At 37.1% G+C, this 18500-nt stretch overlaps 1 protein-coding gene across 1 annotated transcript in view; it reads right to left on the bottom strand.

Annotated features, from left to right (window-relative positions):
* Positions 1-11687: 11687 nt before the first annotated feature.
* The window catches only part of DENND1B (DENN domain containing 1B), a 244586-nt gene continuing 237773 nt past the window's right edge, over positions 11688-18500 (bottom strand). Inside the window, exon 23 of the mRNA XM_077775092.1 lies at positions 11688-18085. Coding sequence (XP_077631218.1) covers positions 17549-18085 — 537 coding nt within the window. The 3' untranslated portion in view covers positions 11688-17548. The remainder of the gene's footprint in view (positions 18086-18500) is intronic.

Below are 18500 nucleotides of genomic sequence, written 5' to 3'. Positions count from 1 at the left end.
CCTTGCATCCTGGGGACACCTTTCTTAGTTTGCTCATTAGCTGGAAACTGCATTTTTTTTTTTTTTACTCGAAAAATACAAAATACATTTCTCACTCTTCCTATCCTATGGTGAAAGGTTTTAGTTGTATGTATACTTATGATGAGATGTATACTTTTTTCCCTTTAATCATGGATTCAAGAAAGCCATGGAAATGACCTATGTTTAAAACGTGACCCAACGTCAACTAGTCAACTAATAAAAATGGAAATGTGGTTAATCTCCTTTCTGAGGGTTTTTTGTTTTGTGTGTGTGTTTTGTTTTGTGTTTTCTTTGCATTTTGCGATACTACACACATTACAAAGTAGCCTCAAGGTGCATTTGAAGAATCTTCTTAGGAATTAGATCTTTTAACTAGATCATGTCAAACATTACATTTGAAGTTATTGCTCTCGGTAAGGGGTTGCTGAAGGTCAACACGCTTCCCTAGACAGAAAACAAGATAAAAGGAAAACACAAATTCTCAAACCTGAAAGACCAAGCTTTTTCCTTCCAACTGTTCTTTGATAAGTCAGTCAGTGTCGAATAGTAACATTGTTTAAGGGGAAGAAAGAACCCCAAAGTGAGGTGTATACCACTTTAAGGGGTATGTGTGTAAGACTGTCTGTGGGGTATGGAGAGAAAATACTAAGCCTTTTATTTCTCTGTATATTTTTTCCCCAAAGATTTGGTTAGAATTTTATATATGCTTTGAAATTAAAACATTAAAGTAGCATACAGATAAAGGTTTATATGTAGTAAAATAGCATATACATAAAAGGTATAATAAATATATATTTGTTTCCATATATTTATTTATCTGGGGTATATGCTCACAAAATTTAATGACATGAATCTGAAATCTCTTCTAGAGCAATCCATCCTCCTCAGCTACTGAAGGACATCATTCCAGAAATTGCCCCTCTTTCTTCCACATCATGTTTCCACATGTCTTCCACATCTCTTTCTGAGAGAGACAGAGAGAGAGAGAGGGAGAGAGAGAGAATGTGCCTGCTCTTGAGCAGGGAAGGGGCAGAGGGAGAGGGAGAGAGAGAATCTTAGGTAGGCTTGATGTCAAGTCCAGAGCCTGATGTGGGGCTTGATGCAGGGCTCAATCGCATTACCGTGAGATCATGATCTATGAAAATCAAGAGTCAGACATTTAACTGACTGAGCCACCCAGGCACCCCTCTCTGTCTCTTTTGATCATTTCCCCTCATCTCCCTGACTTCTACTTTATCACAACTCAACAAATCATGTGTTTTTTGTTTTTTGTTTTTTTTTTTTTGCTATTTCCCTTGATGAGAACTTGTTATGAGAAGGCAAGAAGTTTTTTTTTTTTTAATTTCACTGCAAAATACTCTATCTAGAATAGGCCTACAACACCATAAAATACTTTCTGCATAAATGAACAAATAATGAATGAATGTTGTAGAAATGTGTACCTGGTACCAGCAAATCCCAGGGTACCCAGTATTTGTGTGGGCTGTCATGGGATGCTGTTCTGGCTACTAAACTCCCATAGCTTTGTAGCCTAATATCTCAATCTCTTGCTTTCACTCAATTCCTAATATTGCTTTAAGTGTTAGTTCAGGAAGATGGATGCGTCTGGGTGCCTGCATGTGGAGTATGCCATGAGACACTCTCTTTACTCCTGTATCCCATTCGAGTTACAACTTCTTGGTAGAGGTTTACATGGAAAGGATAAAAAGAGTTCTTGCTTAAAGGAAAAAAAACTAGGTAGTTGAGTTAAAAAACAAACTACAAACTAAAAAAAAAAAAAAACAACCTCAGAGTCGAAGTTGGTCCTATTGGGATTAACGCAGGTAAGAAGAAAAAGATGACTGTCAATGGTAATACTTTAAATTAAAAAGATGTCTAATTAATCTGGCTATTCATCCTCTTACAGTGCACAGTTTAGGCATTTGGGCAGAAAAACATGTTCAGATATATGCATGAATGAATGCATGCAGGCACGAATAAGTGAATTGTTCCATGTGGATGCTACAAACACTCAAGAGGGTAATTTACAGGCTGGCCCGGGGGGTCAAATCTCTACATCTCTGAACAAGCTTATGCACGAATGCTTCAACATTAGCCCCATGGAGTATTTATTCTGAACTATCTTTAACAAGATAAACCTCACCTTTAGTAGAAAAATTCAGCATCATGAGCGTTGGTGCAACTTTCACTTGATAACATACAGAGTTTTGCAATTTGTGTTAACTTGCTTTCAAAGATGGCCGAAACCATTTCTCTAGCACTGATGCTCATTTGCATTGCAACCTTGCCAGCTCTCCCATCAAGAGGTGGAGTCTGTTTGCCTTCTCCTAGAGTCAGGGCTGGCCTGGGATTGGATTGACCAAGAGAATGTCGCGGAAATGGTGCTGGGTTCAAGGACCTTGCAGCTTTTTTCTCCACCCTTGGATAGAATGAAAATATACCACATGGAGGGAGAGGCTCCGCTGTGCCAGCCTTCCCAGCGGAGCTCACTTCCAGCCACTGTACCTGCTGAATGCAACCACATAGCGGCCCACGTGAGACGAGCAAAAAACCAGAACAACGACAACTCGATCAATCCACAAAGAGAAATAATAAATCATTGTTTGAAGCCACGAAGGTTTAGGGCGGTTATACAGCAACCGGATCCAGAGACCCAATTGTTCACACCAAGGAGGCAAACTAAGGAATATGGCAATAGACACTATTTCTTTGATTCTAATTTCTTTGTTTCCAAAACTGTTGCCCTGGGAACGAGTAGACTACGTAGTGCTCATCTGCATAATAACAATAATTAGTACATTATTAATAAAATACAACAGATGTGTGCCTGATTTCTCTCAGAGTGAAAAATTAGGTGAGGATTCATTAAAACCAAACACAGCTCTGGGTGGCGCTGAGGGTCACGGTCTTTCCAGCCGCTACTTACAGGCTTGGGACAGGGATGGACCCAGTCATCCTACTTCCTGCCCTGGGTGAACACCGGCGTAGGGCAGCCAACGGAGAAAGCACATCTGCTGTGTGTTTACGAGGAGTGACGGGAAAGCTCCTTCAAGTGGCCTCTCACGTGGCTCCTGTAGTCACAGTGCGTGCAAAGAGAAGCCGGAAATGACTAATGACTGTAACTTAAATCAGCTGTCAAACCTGCCCCTATTTTATTTCCTAAAATAATCACCGCTTCACAGGGCCTCTCTGGCCCTGGGTACCCATGGTTATTATTATTATTACCAATTAGTATTAGTGGCAATAACTGAAGAGTAATTGTAGAGGTAGGACTAGAAGGCATCATTATAATGATAATTTTGATTATAATAATGATAATGAGGGATCCTATAGGGAGCTCTAGCTAAGGGCCCAGACTACATTTCCCTTGCTACACTACATGCGATGTGTCTCATTTAAAACCTTACAACAGCTCTTTGAAAGACAATCTTTTATCCTCATTTTAAGAGCCTCTAGACACCAAGAAATACAGGTTTAAGTTTCTGACCTGCCCCATCCAAGTGATGTGAATTGCCTGGAAAATGGGAATCATACCTCTGTGTCTCCTAGGCATATTATAATGCTTATTAGTGTCAAACACTCAGCTGTAAGCACAGAATGTGTAGCATTCATTATTATCATTCAGATAAGAAGTCAGGAGGGCGAGTGGCTCACACAGGTTAAGTTTCCTCCACCTTTTACTCTAGCTGCAAACAAACCACGTGGGTAACCACTCTTCTTCCCCTCCTTTACATCCACTCTGTGATGTATTTGTAAAATAAGCAGGTTTTGCGCAGAGAGACATTATTGCTTTTCACATCATTCCCATACGTCGGAATTGCCCTGTGATGGCTCTCCCACTCAAAGAAATCACTTCACCTGTGAGACTGACACGAACTGTACATACTACTTATATGTTCTCAATAAAATGTCAGAAAATAAATCAAAAGGTCTCAGGTCTCTCAGTCTCCCAAACAACTGACGATAAGAATAAAAAAAATTTTTTTTAAGTTTTGCTTTACCAGAGAAGATTTTTTTTTTACCCAAGCTTTGAAGGCTTACTCCTTAAACTTCTTTTGTTATGGAAATCACAATCATCTAGATCATCAAGAGCAAGAAAGATTGACCCCTGTATTTTGATGTAAATCATCTTTTTACTGATGATTAGCTAGCCAGCTTCACCTGGTTTTATGCTCTACTGGGTTGTGATTCAAACCATGAAACTTCCCTTAATTCTGGGGTGAATATGACCTTTCACATTTCAATCTGCTTCCAGCAAAGGTGCAACTTTACTATTGTGCATTGCATCGAATAGTGATGATAAAAATGCATGTTTCCAATTTAAGCCCATTCTTCTGTGATTTGGTACCCAGGCCTCATTTTACATGGTTCCAGAAACCTGGGAACGGCATCCATCAAATATATTTGGCAGTACTGGCCTAAAGACAGCTGCTTGAAGAACCAGTCCTAGAGTCTCCTGATATTTTGAGTGACAAGGTGACAACGTCCCCTTGATAACTGCTCCCAAATCCATTGTCCAGCTCCAAGTGGAGCACCTCTTGGAGGTGCTCATGGTTTACAGGTTGAGGCCTCAAAATTAGAGCTCATTCGGGGCTGAAATGAAGCAAACCCTGAATGGAAACAAGTGTTGTTAAAAGTCCGCGAAGTATAGGTGCTCAAGAACCCTGTTGTGACTCAACCCTTCATGTCCTGGGTTTAAATATGCCAATTCATAGGTCAATTCATTCACTAACATGCTCAGCATCCAAAAACCTTTTTCTGCTTGGGGTAAATAACTTCTGGGTTAGCTTCCGCATAACAGAGCTAATTCAGAAAACTTATTTTACTAAGGCAGTCCTGCTTTCCTGGAAAAAAAAAAAAGCTCTCTATTTGAATAATTTGGGAATGCTTAATTTTGCAAAAAGATAAACAACTGAACACTAACCACTAAGAGTAGGTTTAATTTGACAACATGTTGTTATATAGAAAAATTCAGTTAAGCCTTACTCGTAAGGTTTCTATTATGAGATCTTAAAATTATTAGGTCTCTGAGGTCCAGAATATAGACATCTCCACAGGAAACCAGGATCAAATTCTCCCAAAAGTCTTTGTTATTTCTCTAATACATTGGTATTTCATTTTCTGATACCAGAACAGAAGCCAGGAGGTCCTCTTGACAGGTGATCAGAATAGTACATGGATTTCAATCTAACGTCCCTCCATGGCCAAGTACTAATTTAGTTCAAATAGTGAATCTGTAGTAATAAGACTTAAGTGTCTCAAACTGAAGAGAAGTGAGGATAATCTAATAATTATGGACTGTCCATGTGAAGTAGCTAATGGCCAAAAACACTTATTAGAAGAGATTCCAATTTGTTGGTTTATTTAGCATTTGGTAGAATGCTATTGTTTTTGTAAAATGAGAGGCCTTATCATAGGGAGAAAAAAAAAGAAGAAAACATTGTTGACAATTAGAAAGTAAAATATTATGTTAATAGAGGCCACCTTCAATTATTTGAAATAAAATACAAATTACTTCCAGAGGTTCTCTCTTGAAAAAACTGGCCAAACACATCCATGTGATAAAATTTTATTTATTTAGATTTAATAGAGTTCCAGTAACTTACACGAATATTGTTTGATCTATTGAAAGCATTGTAGTAGACCTAATATCGACTTTTAAGAGTTATTAGTCCAGAGATGAGATGATTGTAAGAGACTCAGAAGTGTCATAAAAATAAACTCATTGTTGCCTTGCATATTTCATCTTAAATCCTATTTAATATATTTTAAATATATTTTAATATAACTTAAAAATAGAAATCCTGTTCAATTTATTTTAAAGGGAGTGACTAGGCCTTTTCTCAGAAGATATTTCTGTGTCCTTTGATCAAGAAATTAAAAGCTACAGATAATAAATCTAGGTGAAAAATATTTCAAGACGGCTGATCAATTCATAGTTCAAAATTCAAGGCAGATCCTAAGAGCATTTAGAAATAAATTTGGTCAAAAACAGTCACCTTGAATATAAGCTATTGCTGACAAGAGACTAGACACAGTTTACATTATTAAATCGATTATACAGACAAAGTTAAAACAGATGTTGGGGAAGCTGTGATATTTTTCACCACTGCAAAAATTAGAACTTAAGTCAGTTTATTTTCTCCTCAAGTCTGTAACAATTTCTCCTTGCTGCCATCAGTTACCAGTTGGGGTGTGTAGTTATCAGGTCTCTGTCCTCAGTGGATAAGAATGACAATCTAGTCCATCTCATTTCTCTTCATTCACAGCTATCTTTATTAAAAAACAGGTATTTGTGATCTTTGAATATTTGAAGCAATATTTGAAGAAACAGAATACTCATCATATATGTGAGCTTTCTAACGAAATATTTAATCCAACTGTGTGTTCTAACTTCCCATCAAGTTTCTGAGTGCAAACCTCTTTTCCAGGTCATATTTTTTAACTCATTGACTCAAATCCCCACTGAAAATTCTGAAACTGCAATCCATACAATGTGAAGTTGCTTTTTGTATCTGAGTGAAAAATCGACTCATCATCTCTATTTTCCCCTTCATGGTAAGAGAAAGGGCACCACTCTCTTCTCCCTCAAGTGGTGACTCATGTCGGAGGGTGGAAAAGGGTGATAACGTTGACACTGTAGTCTCCTTAATTCCCTTTGATGCGTTGACTTTTGCAGGTGTCTCATTCTTCTCATTGGTGGCAGCACCATGACTCATGCAGGCTGTGACGGTGGCTTCAGAGGCTTCTGTCAATCCCTCCTACTCTGTAGGTTCGACTTTCAGAGGCCTCGGTTAGAGAAGGGTGGTGGGGATGCTCTCCTGTGCCCTGGAAGCGCCCCTGGGTCAGCAGTGGCTGCACAAATCAGCACTGTTCCCTTAACCCAAGGTTGAGTCCTCAGGCGGCAGTTACAAGGTAACAGTTCCTGCAACACTTGCCACTTTCCAGAACTTTTTAGTCTCCTCAAGCTCAATAGGAGATTGGGCCTCTCTTGTCACACACACACTTTCTTCACAGCCCTTGCTCTGATCCAGACCACCCAGTTCAAGCACCTGCACGAACCCCCTTGAAGAGTTGGAACCAATCTCTCCACTTGCTCCCAAAGGTGGCCCAGTCTTGGGACACACAGATACAGAGCCTTGCAACCCCAGGATTCTGCAAGATGGATACGCACACATAACTTTAATTGGTGACCTGTATCGGTATGCGGATGGTGAAAATCTGTATAGCAACAAACTGCCATGTGAGTGTAAAATAGATGTAATTATTTTCCCCCATTAGGGCTGTGACCCAGTAAACTTTCTTGTGTGTATCAGTATAATCGCCTTTTTAGGACCCTTGGAAGGAAATCTAACCTTGTTCAATACTATTTACTTTTCCGCACAGATTATTCTGTTCTGGTTTAAAGTCTACCTCTTAATCAATTTCTGCTGCCTCTTCCATCTAAGGCGAGGGAGCACGCGGAGCTAGCCGGCGACTCCTGGGAGTCTCCCTACACTTCTGCAACTCTCACCTTCTAGGTGTCGGAACACTGAAGTTAATTAAATCCAGGGATCGAGCTCTCTCAGAGCTCAGCGATCTGAGGGTCGCCTCCTCCTGCCTCAACTCCCCAACTCATTCTTTTGCTGACAGTTTCCCAGATGCCCAGACCTCTAGGGCTTCCAGCACTTCCCAGCCCATGTGTGGTTATCAAAATGCATGTGTTTTGAATTATTCAAATGTATCTGGAACATACAAATCTGATTTCTTATTTTAAAACCAGTACACGAAATAATACTTCCTCACATTTAATAGCAGAATGACTCAGTTCACTCACTCAATGAAAAAAAAAAATTACCAAATGTCTTGCATTTGGTGCCAAGTACAACATAATTAATTGAAATCAAACATATTATCTGAAATCTTACCTGGGATGAGAAACGGTGGTGGTAGAAAAGACTAAAACAGCACAGAAATTTCTGAAAGGAGCCGATTATCCGGAAAGGAGATTGTTTTACTGTCCAGGGCAGAAAAAGTAGCAGAGCTCCGAAAAAAATACTCCTGTGAGGAGGTACTAATGGGTAGAAAAGAGAGAGAAGGGAGAAGCCAACTATATAAACACTGGTCTGCTGACATTTAAAATGTAATAGGATGAGAAAGGTTAAAAAAAAAAGTTTAGCCCGTCAGCAAGGATCCCCAAGACAAATCACAAAATAAGATGCAGCTAATTAGGCTGAAATTTCCACATTGCTGAGTATGTCATTCAGAGTATCTGTGATGTGATGTCAAAAGGAGATCATGACCTGCTTTACAACACGCCAAAGGTCAGATGTGATGCGGATTCTATCGAGTAATTCAAATACAGATAAGTTTTAAATGACCTCTAAATTCTTCCCTGCTATGCTAACATTTTCAAAATCATTAAACAAACGAGTAATCACTGGAACAAACTGAATGTCAGTTGCTTGTACACATTATTCCCTTTAGACCTTAAAATACATAATGATCTCTACTGATGACACTGTTAGCCCGGACTAACCTATACCTTGTAATCAAAGAGTGTTAGCAAAGCCACTTGAAAATCTTCTTAAGGGGGTGCCTGGGTGGCTCAGTTGGTTAAGCGGTTAAGTGTCCGACTTCGGCTCAGGTCATGATCTCAAGTTTCGTGGGTTTGAGCCCTGCGTTGGACTCTGTGCTAACAGCTAGCTCAGAGCCTGGAGTGTGCTTCAGATTTTGTATCTCCCTCTCTCTCTGACCCTCCCCTGCTCACCCTGTCTCTCTCTCTCTCAGAAATACAAAACATTAAAAAAAAAAAAAGAAAACCCTTTTAAAATCTTGAAATCAAAATGCCTAGGCTTTTAGTTCACCTTACAACTGCAGGTTGTATCAACATGTATCAATGTCAATATCAATATATATCAGTATATCAGTATCAGTATCAGAACTCTGCAACAATCCCCCCAAATAGTATTTCTTGTCAGTTATACAGAATGTCACTTTTCTATAATGGGTATGATCACCCCTGGTTTAAATAGAATTTTGATGAGAAATCACTGCTTACATTTTTTTAGCGGGAAGTTTCGAGAAGACTAATTTCAAGCGTCTCTCAGTTGCCATTTGTTTAGAAACTCAACAGTCTGTCAATAAGCATATCCCTTATGAAAGGAGACAATAATATAAAACAGAGCATTTCCTCCTAACATCTGTCTCATAAGTTGGGATTTTTGCCTAAAGGGTTGTATCTAATTCGGACATTTATCAAATCTCGGAGAGCTTAGCTCTTGCTTCAAAATATTTTTTTAAGGTTAAATTTGGGAGAAAACAGAGTTAAATTCTAAATGAATACCATCATTGTATTTTGATATCTCCAAGTGAGACCTCAAATTAGAAACTGGAATTATAACAAGGAATTTGTACATTTTCAATACCTTCTTTAAAATAAAAGCCAGTTACTGCAAAACACCATCAACATGAAACAGTCTCCATATTTAAAGTAAGTTTCATTCGGGGCATCTGGGTGGCTCAATAGGTTAAGTGTCTGACTTCAGCTCAGGTCATGATCTGGCAGTTTGTGGGTTCAAGGCCTGTGTTGGGGGCTATGGGCTCAGAGCTGGGAGCCTGCTTTGGATTCTGTGTCTCCCTCTCTCTCTGCCCCTCCTCCACTCATGCTGTGTCTCTTTCTCTCACTCAAAAATAATAAACATTTAAAAATTAAAAAAAAAAAATAAGTTTGATTCTAAAGTAACAAAACCAAACTGAAGAGTAAGATGTTTGTCTCCAATGCTGGCTCTTGAGCAGAACAAAAACGTTGTGGATAACTTCTGTGAAGATTTTGAAAGAGTGTTCAGATGCTCTGAACAGCTTTGTATAACAGTGGCTCCACAGTTAAAAAAAAAAAAAAATCCCAAGTTATACCTGTCCTTTTTCTCAAAATTGGTCTCACCAAGCATCCTTTTACAGTCCCCATGCATAATCAAAATGGCCCTGTTCTCCAACAACGGCACCTAAAATTAGAAGGGAAGAAAGAAAGGGAAGAGATACTACAGAGAACATGTATATCTACAAAGGTTAGGTGAGACTGAATTAACTGAGCTGGAGAATATGTGGGGACAAAAAGAGAAATGGAGAATCTGTACATTAACAGAATCTGACCAAAGGTTATCAGGAAAATCTGTACCAAAAAATTTAAAATCTTGCATAGCACATTTTGTCAAAAAAAAATGGCTTGTCCAATACAGGAGAAAGTCCTAAGAAAAGAAAATCATACAGCGAATTCACGTTGGGCATGCCATTTCATTTCTGTCCTGCTTTTCTGCCTAACAGAATAGAGATGAAGCCAAACTGTCAGGTTCATACCCCAGCTTGGTCATTTGTTGGTACAGGGCGTTAAATATATTACCAATCAATTTTGTTCCTCAGTTTCTTCATGTCTACACAGGATTAATTACAGTATCTACTCCAGTAACTCTTAAGGACACGGTCTAGGCACTTTCTTTTTTTCTTCTTTTTAAAAGTTGCACAGCTAGTTCTAATAAAAAGCTAGGTTTGAGAGCCACTGGATTAGATAAATATAAGATTCATATAGCTTTATGTTACAGTTTCACACTCCAAAACACCATGAATTCCAACATCTACATAGCAGTTTCTCAGTAGTAATTCACTCTAAGCACAGATAACTTCTATTTTAAATAAAGAGAACTAAAGCTTCAGGGAAATTAAGTAACAGACCCAAATCAAGGGCAGAACTTGGGGGAAGGTCTTAATTCACCTGGAAACATCCACAGTACACTATTTTACTTTTATGCTCTTCATATTGTGTTTTTTGGGTATGTACACTTTTTTTTATGTGTCCTGTAAATCATTCTGTTACTTCTAGGCAAGAAAATTCTCAGACTCACTATATAATAATACTCCAAAGAGGATATTTTCTTTCACTTATACATAAGGAAATCCAATTGTGTTTTTTGTTTCTGCATCTATAAAATAAAGATATGACCATCTCTCTCATACACAGACACCAAGAGGTATTACAACTAATCCTTGTGAAGGTGGTAGGCAAAGTGTTAAAAATCCAAATCAATATATACCTGAAACTAATACAATATTGTATGTCAACTATAACTTCAATTAAAAAAAAAGGTAACTTTTTAAAATCAGTAAAAATTAGCTAACCCTTAGGTTTACAAGGATAATGTCTCTTTTCCTGTTGTCAGACCATAGCATCTTCTATGGAAACAAGACAATTTCAGCATATTACTCTGTAACCAAAGGGAAATTCTGTGTTCATTTCAGTAGGAATTTGACTTTTGCCCCAGGTGCAATTATCGTAGCTCTTGTATGAGACATACATCCTTCCAGTCTCTAGCGCATTGTTCATATACTGTATTTCACCTCTGTCCTCAACTTTTAAATGAAAGTCGATAAATACAGTCATTTCGCTTGTATGGTCCCGCTGTGGTATACTGGTGACATTCTACTTTCCTGTCCTATGATATCAGAACTGAATATAAAGTTGACCATACACGAAAGAATGGATACCTCTCGAACAGACCTGTCAGAAAGATTCAGGCTTGGATTTACAGTGCAACTGCTACAAAGCTCAGAGATGAAGACTGTTGGGTCCTACAATGGGTCATCTAGAACACTCAGGAAATAACTGGTTAATTATAAAAGAAGAGTCACCACCATAATGCAAAACTTTAATTATGACCAATTTTATTTCATAACTGCATTGTTGGGCACTTTATGGTAGTATGTAGTTCATCCAATATTTATGTTTGCATATTTTTTAAAAATTCCCCAAACAACACTTTTATGCACAATGTCCTCCCAATAGTAGTCACCTTTAGAGATGATTTATACTGTAGCCTCAAGGATGCAAGAACAATGAAACAAATCTCAATGCTGGGTAGGTTTGTACAGATATCTGTCACCATGTCTAGCAAAAAGCTCAAGATGTTCAGTCCTTTTAAACAGTTATTCATTTAAAGCAAAAGAAATAAGCTTTGGAAAAGTTCCATTTTGAACCCCTCGTGTACCTTTTATAGAAAAAAAAACCTTTATGCATATTCAGTTGTAGACTTCATGCAGTTCATACTTGTTTGCTGTTTTAGGCGTTGCTGTAAGTACTAAATCGTAACAGATTCAAGAAATCTTGTTTTTGGTGTATGATCATTAGATGGTTCTCGAAAGAACCACATGGAAGTTATACTATAGGATGGCGACTTGATGCCTGCAGTGCATTTAGCATGCACAGGGTTTTAATTCTGTCCTGTCCCAAACATCATATAACCAACCAGAGGGTGGATTTGTTAAGGTACCTCATTAAGGCTCTCATCTGAGAAGTGAAATAACACAGAGACAAAAGAGACCTGGACGTTTATCATATCAAAGAGGTAATCATTTGTGACTTTGCAACCTTTTAAGATAAAAGATTGCATGCTTTAAGTTACTTAACTAAAGGATGGTTTGAAAAACCATAGCTTTCTGGATAGAAAGCATCCAGCTAACGTTGCTGTTCAGTACCTTAATTTTTTGGTATGTCTGCATATCGCATCCAGAGCTACAGATATTCCACAGTGCTTTTCTGCCTCGTTCAAGTATAATAAAAGTAGAAATCTATAGAAGCTCTACGGTTAAACAAACTGTACAATATACAAAAATTAACTTAATTTATAGACAGTCAAGAAGTATTGGCAATGCCCTTTATAAATCTTACCAAAGATTCATCACAAAGGATATTACAATCTACATATGTGGTCATCACCATACAAATGCCATTTGGATTTATGTGGCAGAACTGAATATTTGTTACATGTACATATGTAAAATCAGCATTTTGCACTATATACATTTCTTGTAAAGTAATAGTACTGTCAATACTAACCTAAAGTTCAGGATTTCCTTGTTGCATATTTATTGTTGCTGAGGCAGTTAGTTATGTTACAATAATGCAATATCCATAATTATTTTAAATAAACAAAAACACTTCTCCTACCAACAATATAAAGGATTTTTTTCTAAAATCACATTGAACAGTGCTACATACAATTTTACACAAATACTGAAAAACATGACCTTAAGGCATCTGCTAGAAAAGCAGATGTGCATATTTATATGAACTAAATTATGCAGGAAAAATATTGCACAAAATCCTATTATTTTCAAAATAAAATACGCATCTTTCTAAATACACATAATTCCCTATCATGAACAAATAAAAATGTTAACAGGTTTGCTCAAAAACAATTCTGCCTCTTAAGTAAGCTTTAAGGAGCAGACATGAACCAAGTACTGGGCTCGACAACAGAAAAGATGTGAGTACTGACACAGAATCTGTAAAAGCAATTTCCTTATATTAAGAAGTGCTTTGGGGGGTGAGATTTGGGTATTCATTTTATTTTCTGAAATTTATATTCTGATTTACAAGCATCTACCCAGAATCAGGGTCTGTTATGCTAAGCAAAATGGAATTTGCATTAGAAAATTTATTCATGAAAATAATCTTTTCCTGAAAATCCAGATTTCCTACATGAGAAGGAAGATCTACTGCTGATTATGAGAACGTTCACAGTTTTCTCCTCTTGATCAAGAGTCTACTTCTTCATGTCATTTAAGAAACAAGTAATTCATGAACATTTCTGAATTCTAACTATTAGGATATTAGCACAGAATCCTAACAACAGCACTCATACAGTTTTAAGTTAAGAGGCAGGGACAGTGGAGGCGGTTTCTAGAGAATGCTATTATCAAGATAAAGACAGTAAAAACTAGTTTCCATCAACATGCACCCACACCCTCAGTTAGGCCTAAAGTAAATAAAGTGGCCCTAAGTATTGTAAAGAAGCATCACTGCATTCTAGAGCCTGGTCAAAGGATTGAGCATAGTGATGACAATCAGATAAACAAGGGCACTTAGTTTCTAAGAGCCTCTAAGTCTGTCCTTTAGAAGTAGATATCTTAAAATAGCAGCATTATTTTACTTAATTATAATAATAAAGAAAGTTAATGAAATTGGAAATGGTACTGTGGTTCTGTACTTGGAGCAGTTTTTGATTAAGCAGCCTTAAGACTCTCTTTGATGTTAGAATCTTGGGCTAATAACTTCTAAGCAAAAAATCTATCATCATCATCATCATCATCATCATCATCAACAGATTTGTAATTTCTTATCCTTCTTAATTTAAATTTAAATTTTTTAATTGGTTCCTTCAGAGCAGAGACTATGTTAATTATTTTATTTCCTAATATCCTCAGATACTGTACCTTGACTGACTGGTACAGTCAGACTGACTTGATACTTGATTGACTGGTAAAAAGTCAATGAATACTTCCTAAGTGGATGAGTTATTAATTTTTAGTCAGAAAAATAATCCTGCTTATATTTTGGTGCCTTTGTAAAATATGCTAAAGTAGGTAAGCATCAAAATCTACCACATAACAACACATTGACTTAACAAAACAACAGCTCCTAAATTCACACACTACTCTTCCATCGCCTTCTGAAATACTACAGATGCAATATTTAAGGGCAAAGAGGATAAAAGCCAGAGTGGGACTCAGGGAGAATCATGATGAAAGACTATGTAGCAAAGCCAAAAGTCCTATTCATTTATACAACTCTGCTGTGGAATAGGTGTAGCTTCTTGGAGAAAAAAAATTCAAACAGCAGGGGAGTTTACAAATATTTCATTTAGTTATAATAGAAAATTTGAGCATAGCAGAAAATAAGATAATGCTTTGTTCATTTCAGAATTCACCTTCACTTCACTCTCCCTATATCCACCACAATACTGGTAAGTCTAGTTTAAGAGCAGACTTTGAATACTCAAAATATTAGTGATCTGAAATACTCCTACTTTTGGATTAGTAGTCTCTTGGATACTAGTCTTTTGGATTTTTTCCAAGAACAACATGTACAGCTTTTGTTTTTTAACACAGAATATAAAAGCTGATTTTGCATGTTAAAATAAGGCACAAATCCAGTTTAAAATACCTTCACGCAAACTTGCTTGTGAGTGGCTAACTACCCTCACAACACAGTCCTGTAGTCAAACATCTCATGAGGGGACTGGACGACCGAAGAACTTACATTTCTGAAGCCATGATGTCTATTAAGCAAATGGACTAAAACCCCAACTCTACCTATGCTACACTCACAATTTCCCCATTCTTGAGACTGAATTCTGAAGGAAAACATGCCTCACTCGAATAGTCATGTTAAAAAAGGCTTTTTCTTTTCAAAAAATATGAAGAAATATTTGCCAAGCAGATTAACCACCAGATTGACCTTTTTTTCCTTCTCATTTAAAACAGCTCTGCTGATAAATCAACTTCTTTTACTACATGCTTCAACAAAGTACAATGGAATTTTGTAATGAGTATATAAAGGCAAAATTTGACAAGAACCTTGAGTCTTAAGTTTTGTGTTAATAAGGATTAAATACTTTTCCCTTAATGTATACAGGGTCCATCTTTATAAGGAAAATAAGACTTGTCTTCCTTTATAAACATGAATAAGTAATTGTCCCCAGTTAAACATATCCACTCAAGATTTTGGAATGTAGTTTAAAAAAAATCTTGGCCATTGTCTTTAAATTATTTAAAGACTGACCTGAACAAATAGGTTTAAGCAATGTTTTTAACAAACCCCCTTCCAGGATTCTTTTTTTTTTTTTAACTGGAAACTAAATTCTTTCAGTAAATATTTTAGGGTACAGTGCTGATGAGGTTCTTGAATGGTTTCTCAAACACCTTTACTAAAATGACAATTTTTAAAAACTAATCGTGATTGGGGATGTACATAGTATATGTTGAATACACAAATACCAAATTAACCATAACTCCGCTGGATTTTTTTTAACCTGATTTTGTCCTACAAACTAGCTTATCATGAAGCAGTCAATGCATGATTCCTTGTGAGGTGAATTTCAACATTTAACAGTGAATTTGAGGGAGAAGAGATGAATCCCCAATGTAGAAGAATTTCAAATAGTTTATGTAGCTGTTCTTCCCTAAGGGAGAGGAAGCACAAGTCCTACTCCTTCAGCGTAGGCTGCACATGGTGACTTCCTTCCAAACACTACAGGACAGAAAGGGAGGGAGAGAGTGTAGTGGAGAAACCTGACACGCACCACCTCAGCTAGGCTAACAAAGTCAACATCAACGCCGCGATAAATCATGCTGACATTATGTACCTTGGATATGATGTGATGAAAGTGACACTTTACTTCTGCAATCTTCCTTCCACAAAACCCATAATCAGAGTGTAATCAGGAGGAAAATAGCAGACAAATTCTAATAGAGGGACATTTTACAATGTATCGAACCAGATCAAGACTGTCAAGGTCATCAGCAACAAGGAAAGTCGGAAAAATGTCACTGCTAAGAGGAATCTAAAGACACAAGACAACCAAATGTAATGTGGTACTGTGGATGGGATTCTAGAACACAAAAAAGACATTAGGGAAAAATTAAGGAAAACTGAATAAAGCATGGACTATCGATATTGGGTCACTAGTTGTGGCAAATGTTTATCACCAATGTAAGAGATTAGTAATGGGAAATTGTGTGTAGGGTTATATGTGAACTCTCTGTACTTTCTTCATAATTTTTCTATAAATCTAAAATTTCTAAAAGGTAAAGTTGATTATTTTAAAAAGTAAATTTGAGATGAAAAGAAACATGATGTAGAATTAGTTACAAAAAAAAAAAAAAAGAATGGAATACTTCTTTATCAGGACAGTTCATGTTATGTTTGGCTTTCTGAGACTGGATTCCTAGATAGCAAAGGCATACAGAGAGACTGGGAAAAAAATTTAAAGTGTCTCACTTGTAAACAGAAGTCATCAATTTCACATTGTAGTTCAGCACTTCATATATTTCACTGAGTGAAAGGTAAATGTGTACCTTTATACGTTTTGGAAAACATGGCTGCAGTGTCCACGAGAGCTTTTTAACTTTGAAAAATTAATTTTGTCTTTGATTCAATGAATAGAAAAAGGCATTATTGCTCTGCAGAACACATAACTTATCCTCCAAAAGTTACAGGTAATTCCATAAATTATTAAAGTATGCTAAATATAGGCTTAAGATTAAGGCAGTTAGTGGGTCCACAGTTTCAGTAGTTTCAGGCTAGTTTTGATGTTTTGATATCCTGATCAGTTCATGCTCAACCAGATAAGAATAGTAGCTACTGGTTATGTGCAAGGGTTATATATGCATACTTAGTTTAAATAAATGAGTGGCATTAAGCACCAAATACTGGGAAATCATATGTTCAACATATACTTTCAACATACATACACACTAGTACCTGATTGAAGAGCACAGTAGAAGAATTAGCTCTACATTTAAAAAATCAATTGATAATATATACTCACGAGATGAACAAGTAGGGAAAATGTATGTTCCAAATGAAAAATAATTCTTAGAGAGAACTAAGAACTATCATTCCTACATATAATTCTGTTTACTATAGAGATTACACGGAATCCTAAAATGTCTCCACAGAAGCTTAGACGGAAGTGAGTGACTGCTAACTGTTGATTTAAGCTGGCTTTCCACTTGTGTTTTCCTCTGAAATGTTTAAGTCTTGCTGGAAGGCAGATGTTATGTGACATAAGGACACTACTTCATGAAGCAGTCCACTATCTTCTGAAGTCTCTTTGGCGTCTTTCCCTTCTTTCTCCCAAGGAACAAAAGTAGATGAATGTCGCCCAAGCCCGGGTATAAGCAGATCATCTGAAATCTGGCTTAGTGTTTCCTTCTTTTCTGTTTTACATTTTTCATTTTGGGAAACTTCAGGTGAAGCTAGCTGGAAATCTAGTTCGGAAGCAGAAGCTGGCTTTTCCATGACCATGGGCCCCCTCACATTGTCAACACTGATGTATTTTTCGTTGTTTTCCTCTTTCAGGATAAACAGAGAATCGGTCAGACCGCTAGAGGAAACTCGCTTCCGGGGAGATGGAGGAAGGTGTTTGCCATGAAGGGCGCTATCATCTTGCCCAAGATGCCACTCTACTTGGTCACCAGAACCACTGCAAAGTAGGGCCAGATTATTCTCACTTGGTGCATTGGATTTATTCTGAAAGCAGAAACCACAAATTCAGAGAAATTTTAATGCGGATACAGTATTACTTGAGCACTTTTTTCCAGTTTGAAATAAATAATAATATCTTTCAAGGCTGGGAACTTGAAGTTCTTCCCAGAAGAAACACAGCATCAACAGTTAATTCTGAACACCAGCAAACGTCTCTATTAACAAGAAAATATATAAATATATACAATTTTTATTTGTCAATTTCTCTTTAATAAAGATAAAAAATTAAATAAAAAGAACCTGCCAACTCTCCCCTGCCCCCCCCAAAAACCCCCAAATAGACCAACTATCTCATCTAATCGATGCCAAGTTCTGGAATTACTTACAGTCACAACAGGGTTGTCATTACTCATACTTCCATCTCTTGTGTTTGTAAAGCATTCAGTTCAATTTGTTTAAA

This window comes from Crocuta crocuta, unplaced genomic scaffold (assembly GCF_008692635.1).
Source record: "Crocuta crocuta isolate KB4526 unplaced genomic scaffold, BGI_CrCroc_1.0 scaffold207, whole genome shotgun sequence".
Lineage (NCBI taxonomy): Eukaryota > Metazoa > Chordata > Mammalia > Carnivora > Hyaenidae > Crocuta > Crocuta crocuta.
This window is presented reverse-complemented; position numbering and strand designations above follow the sequence as displayed.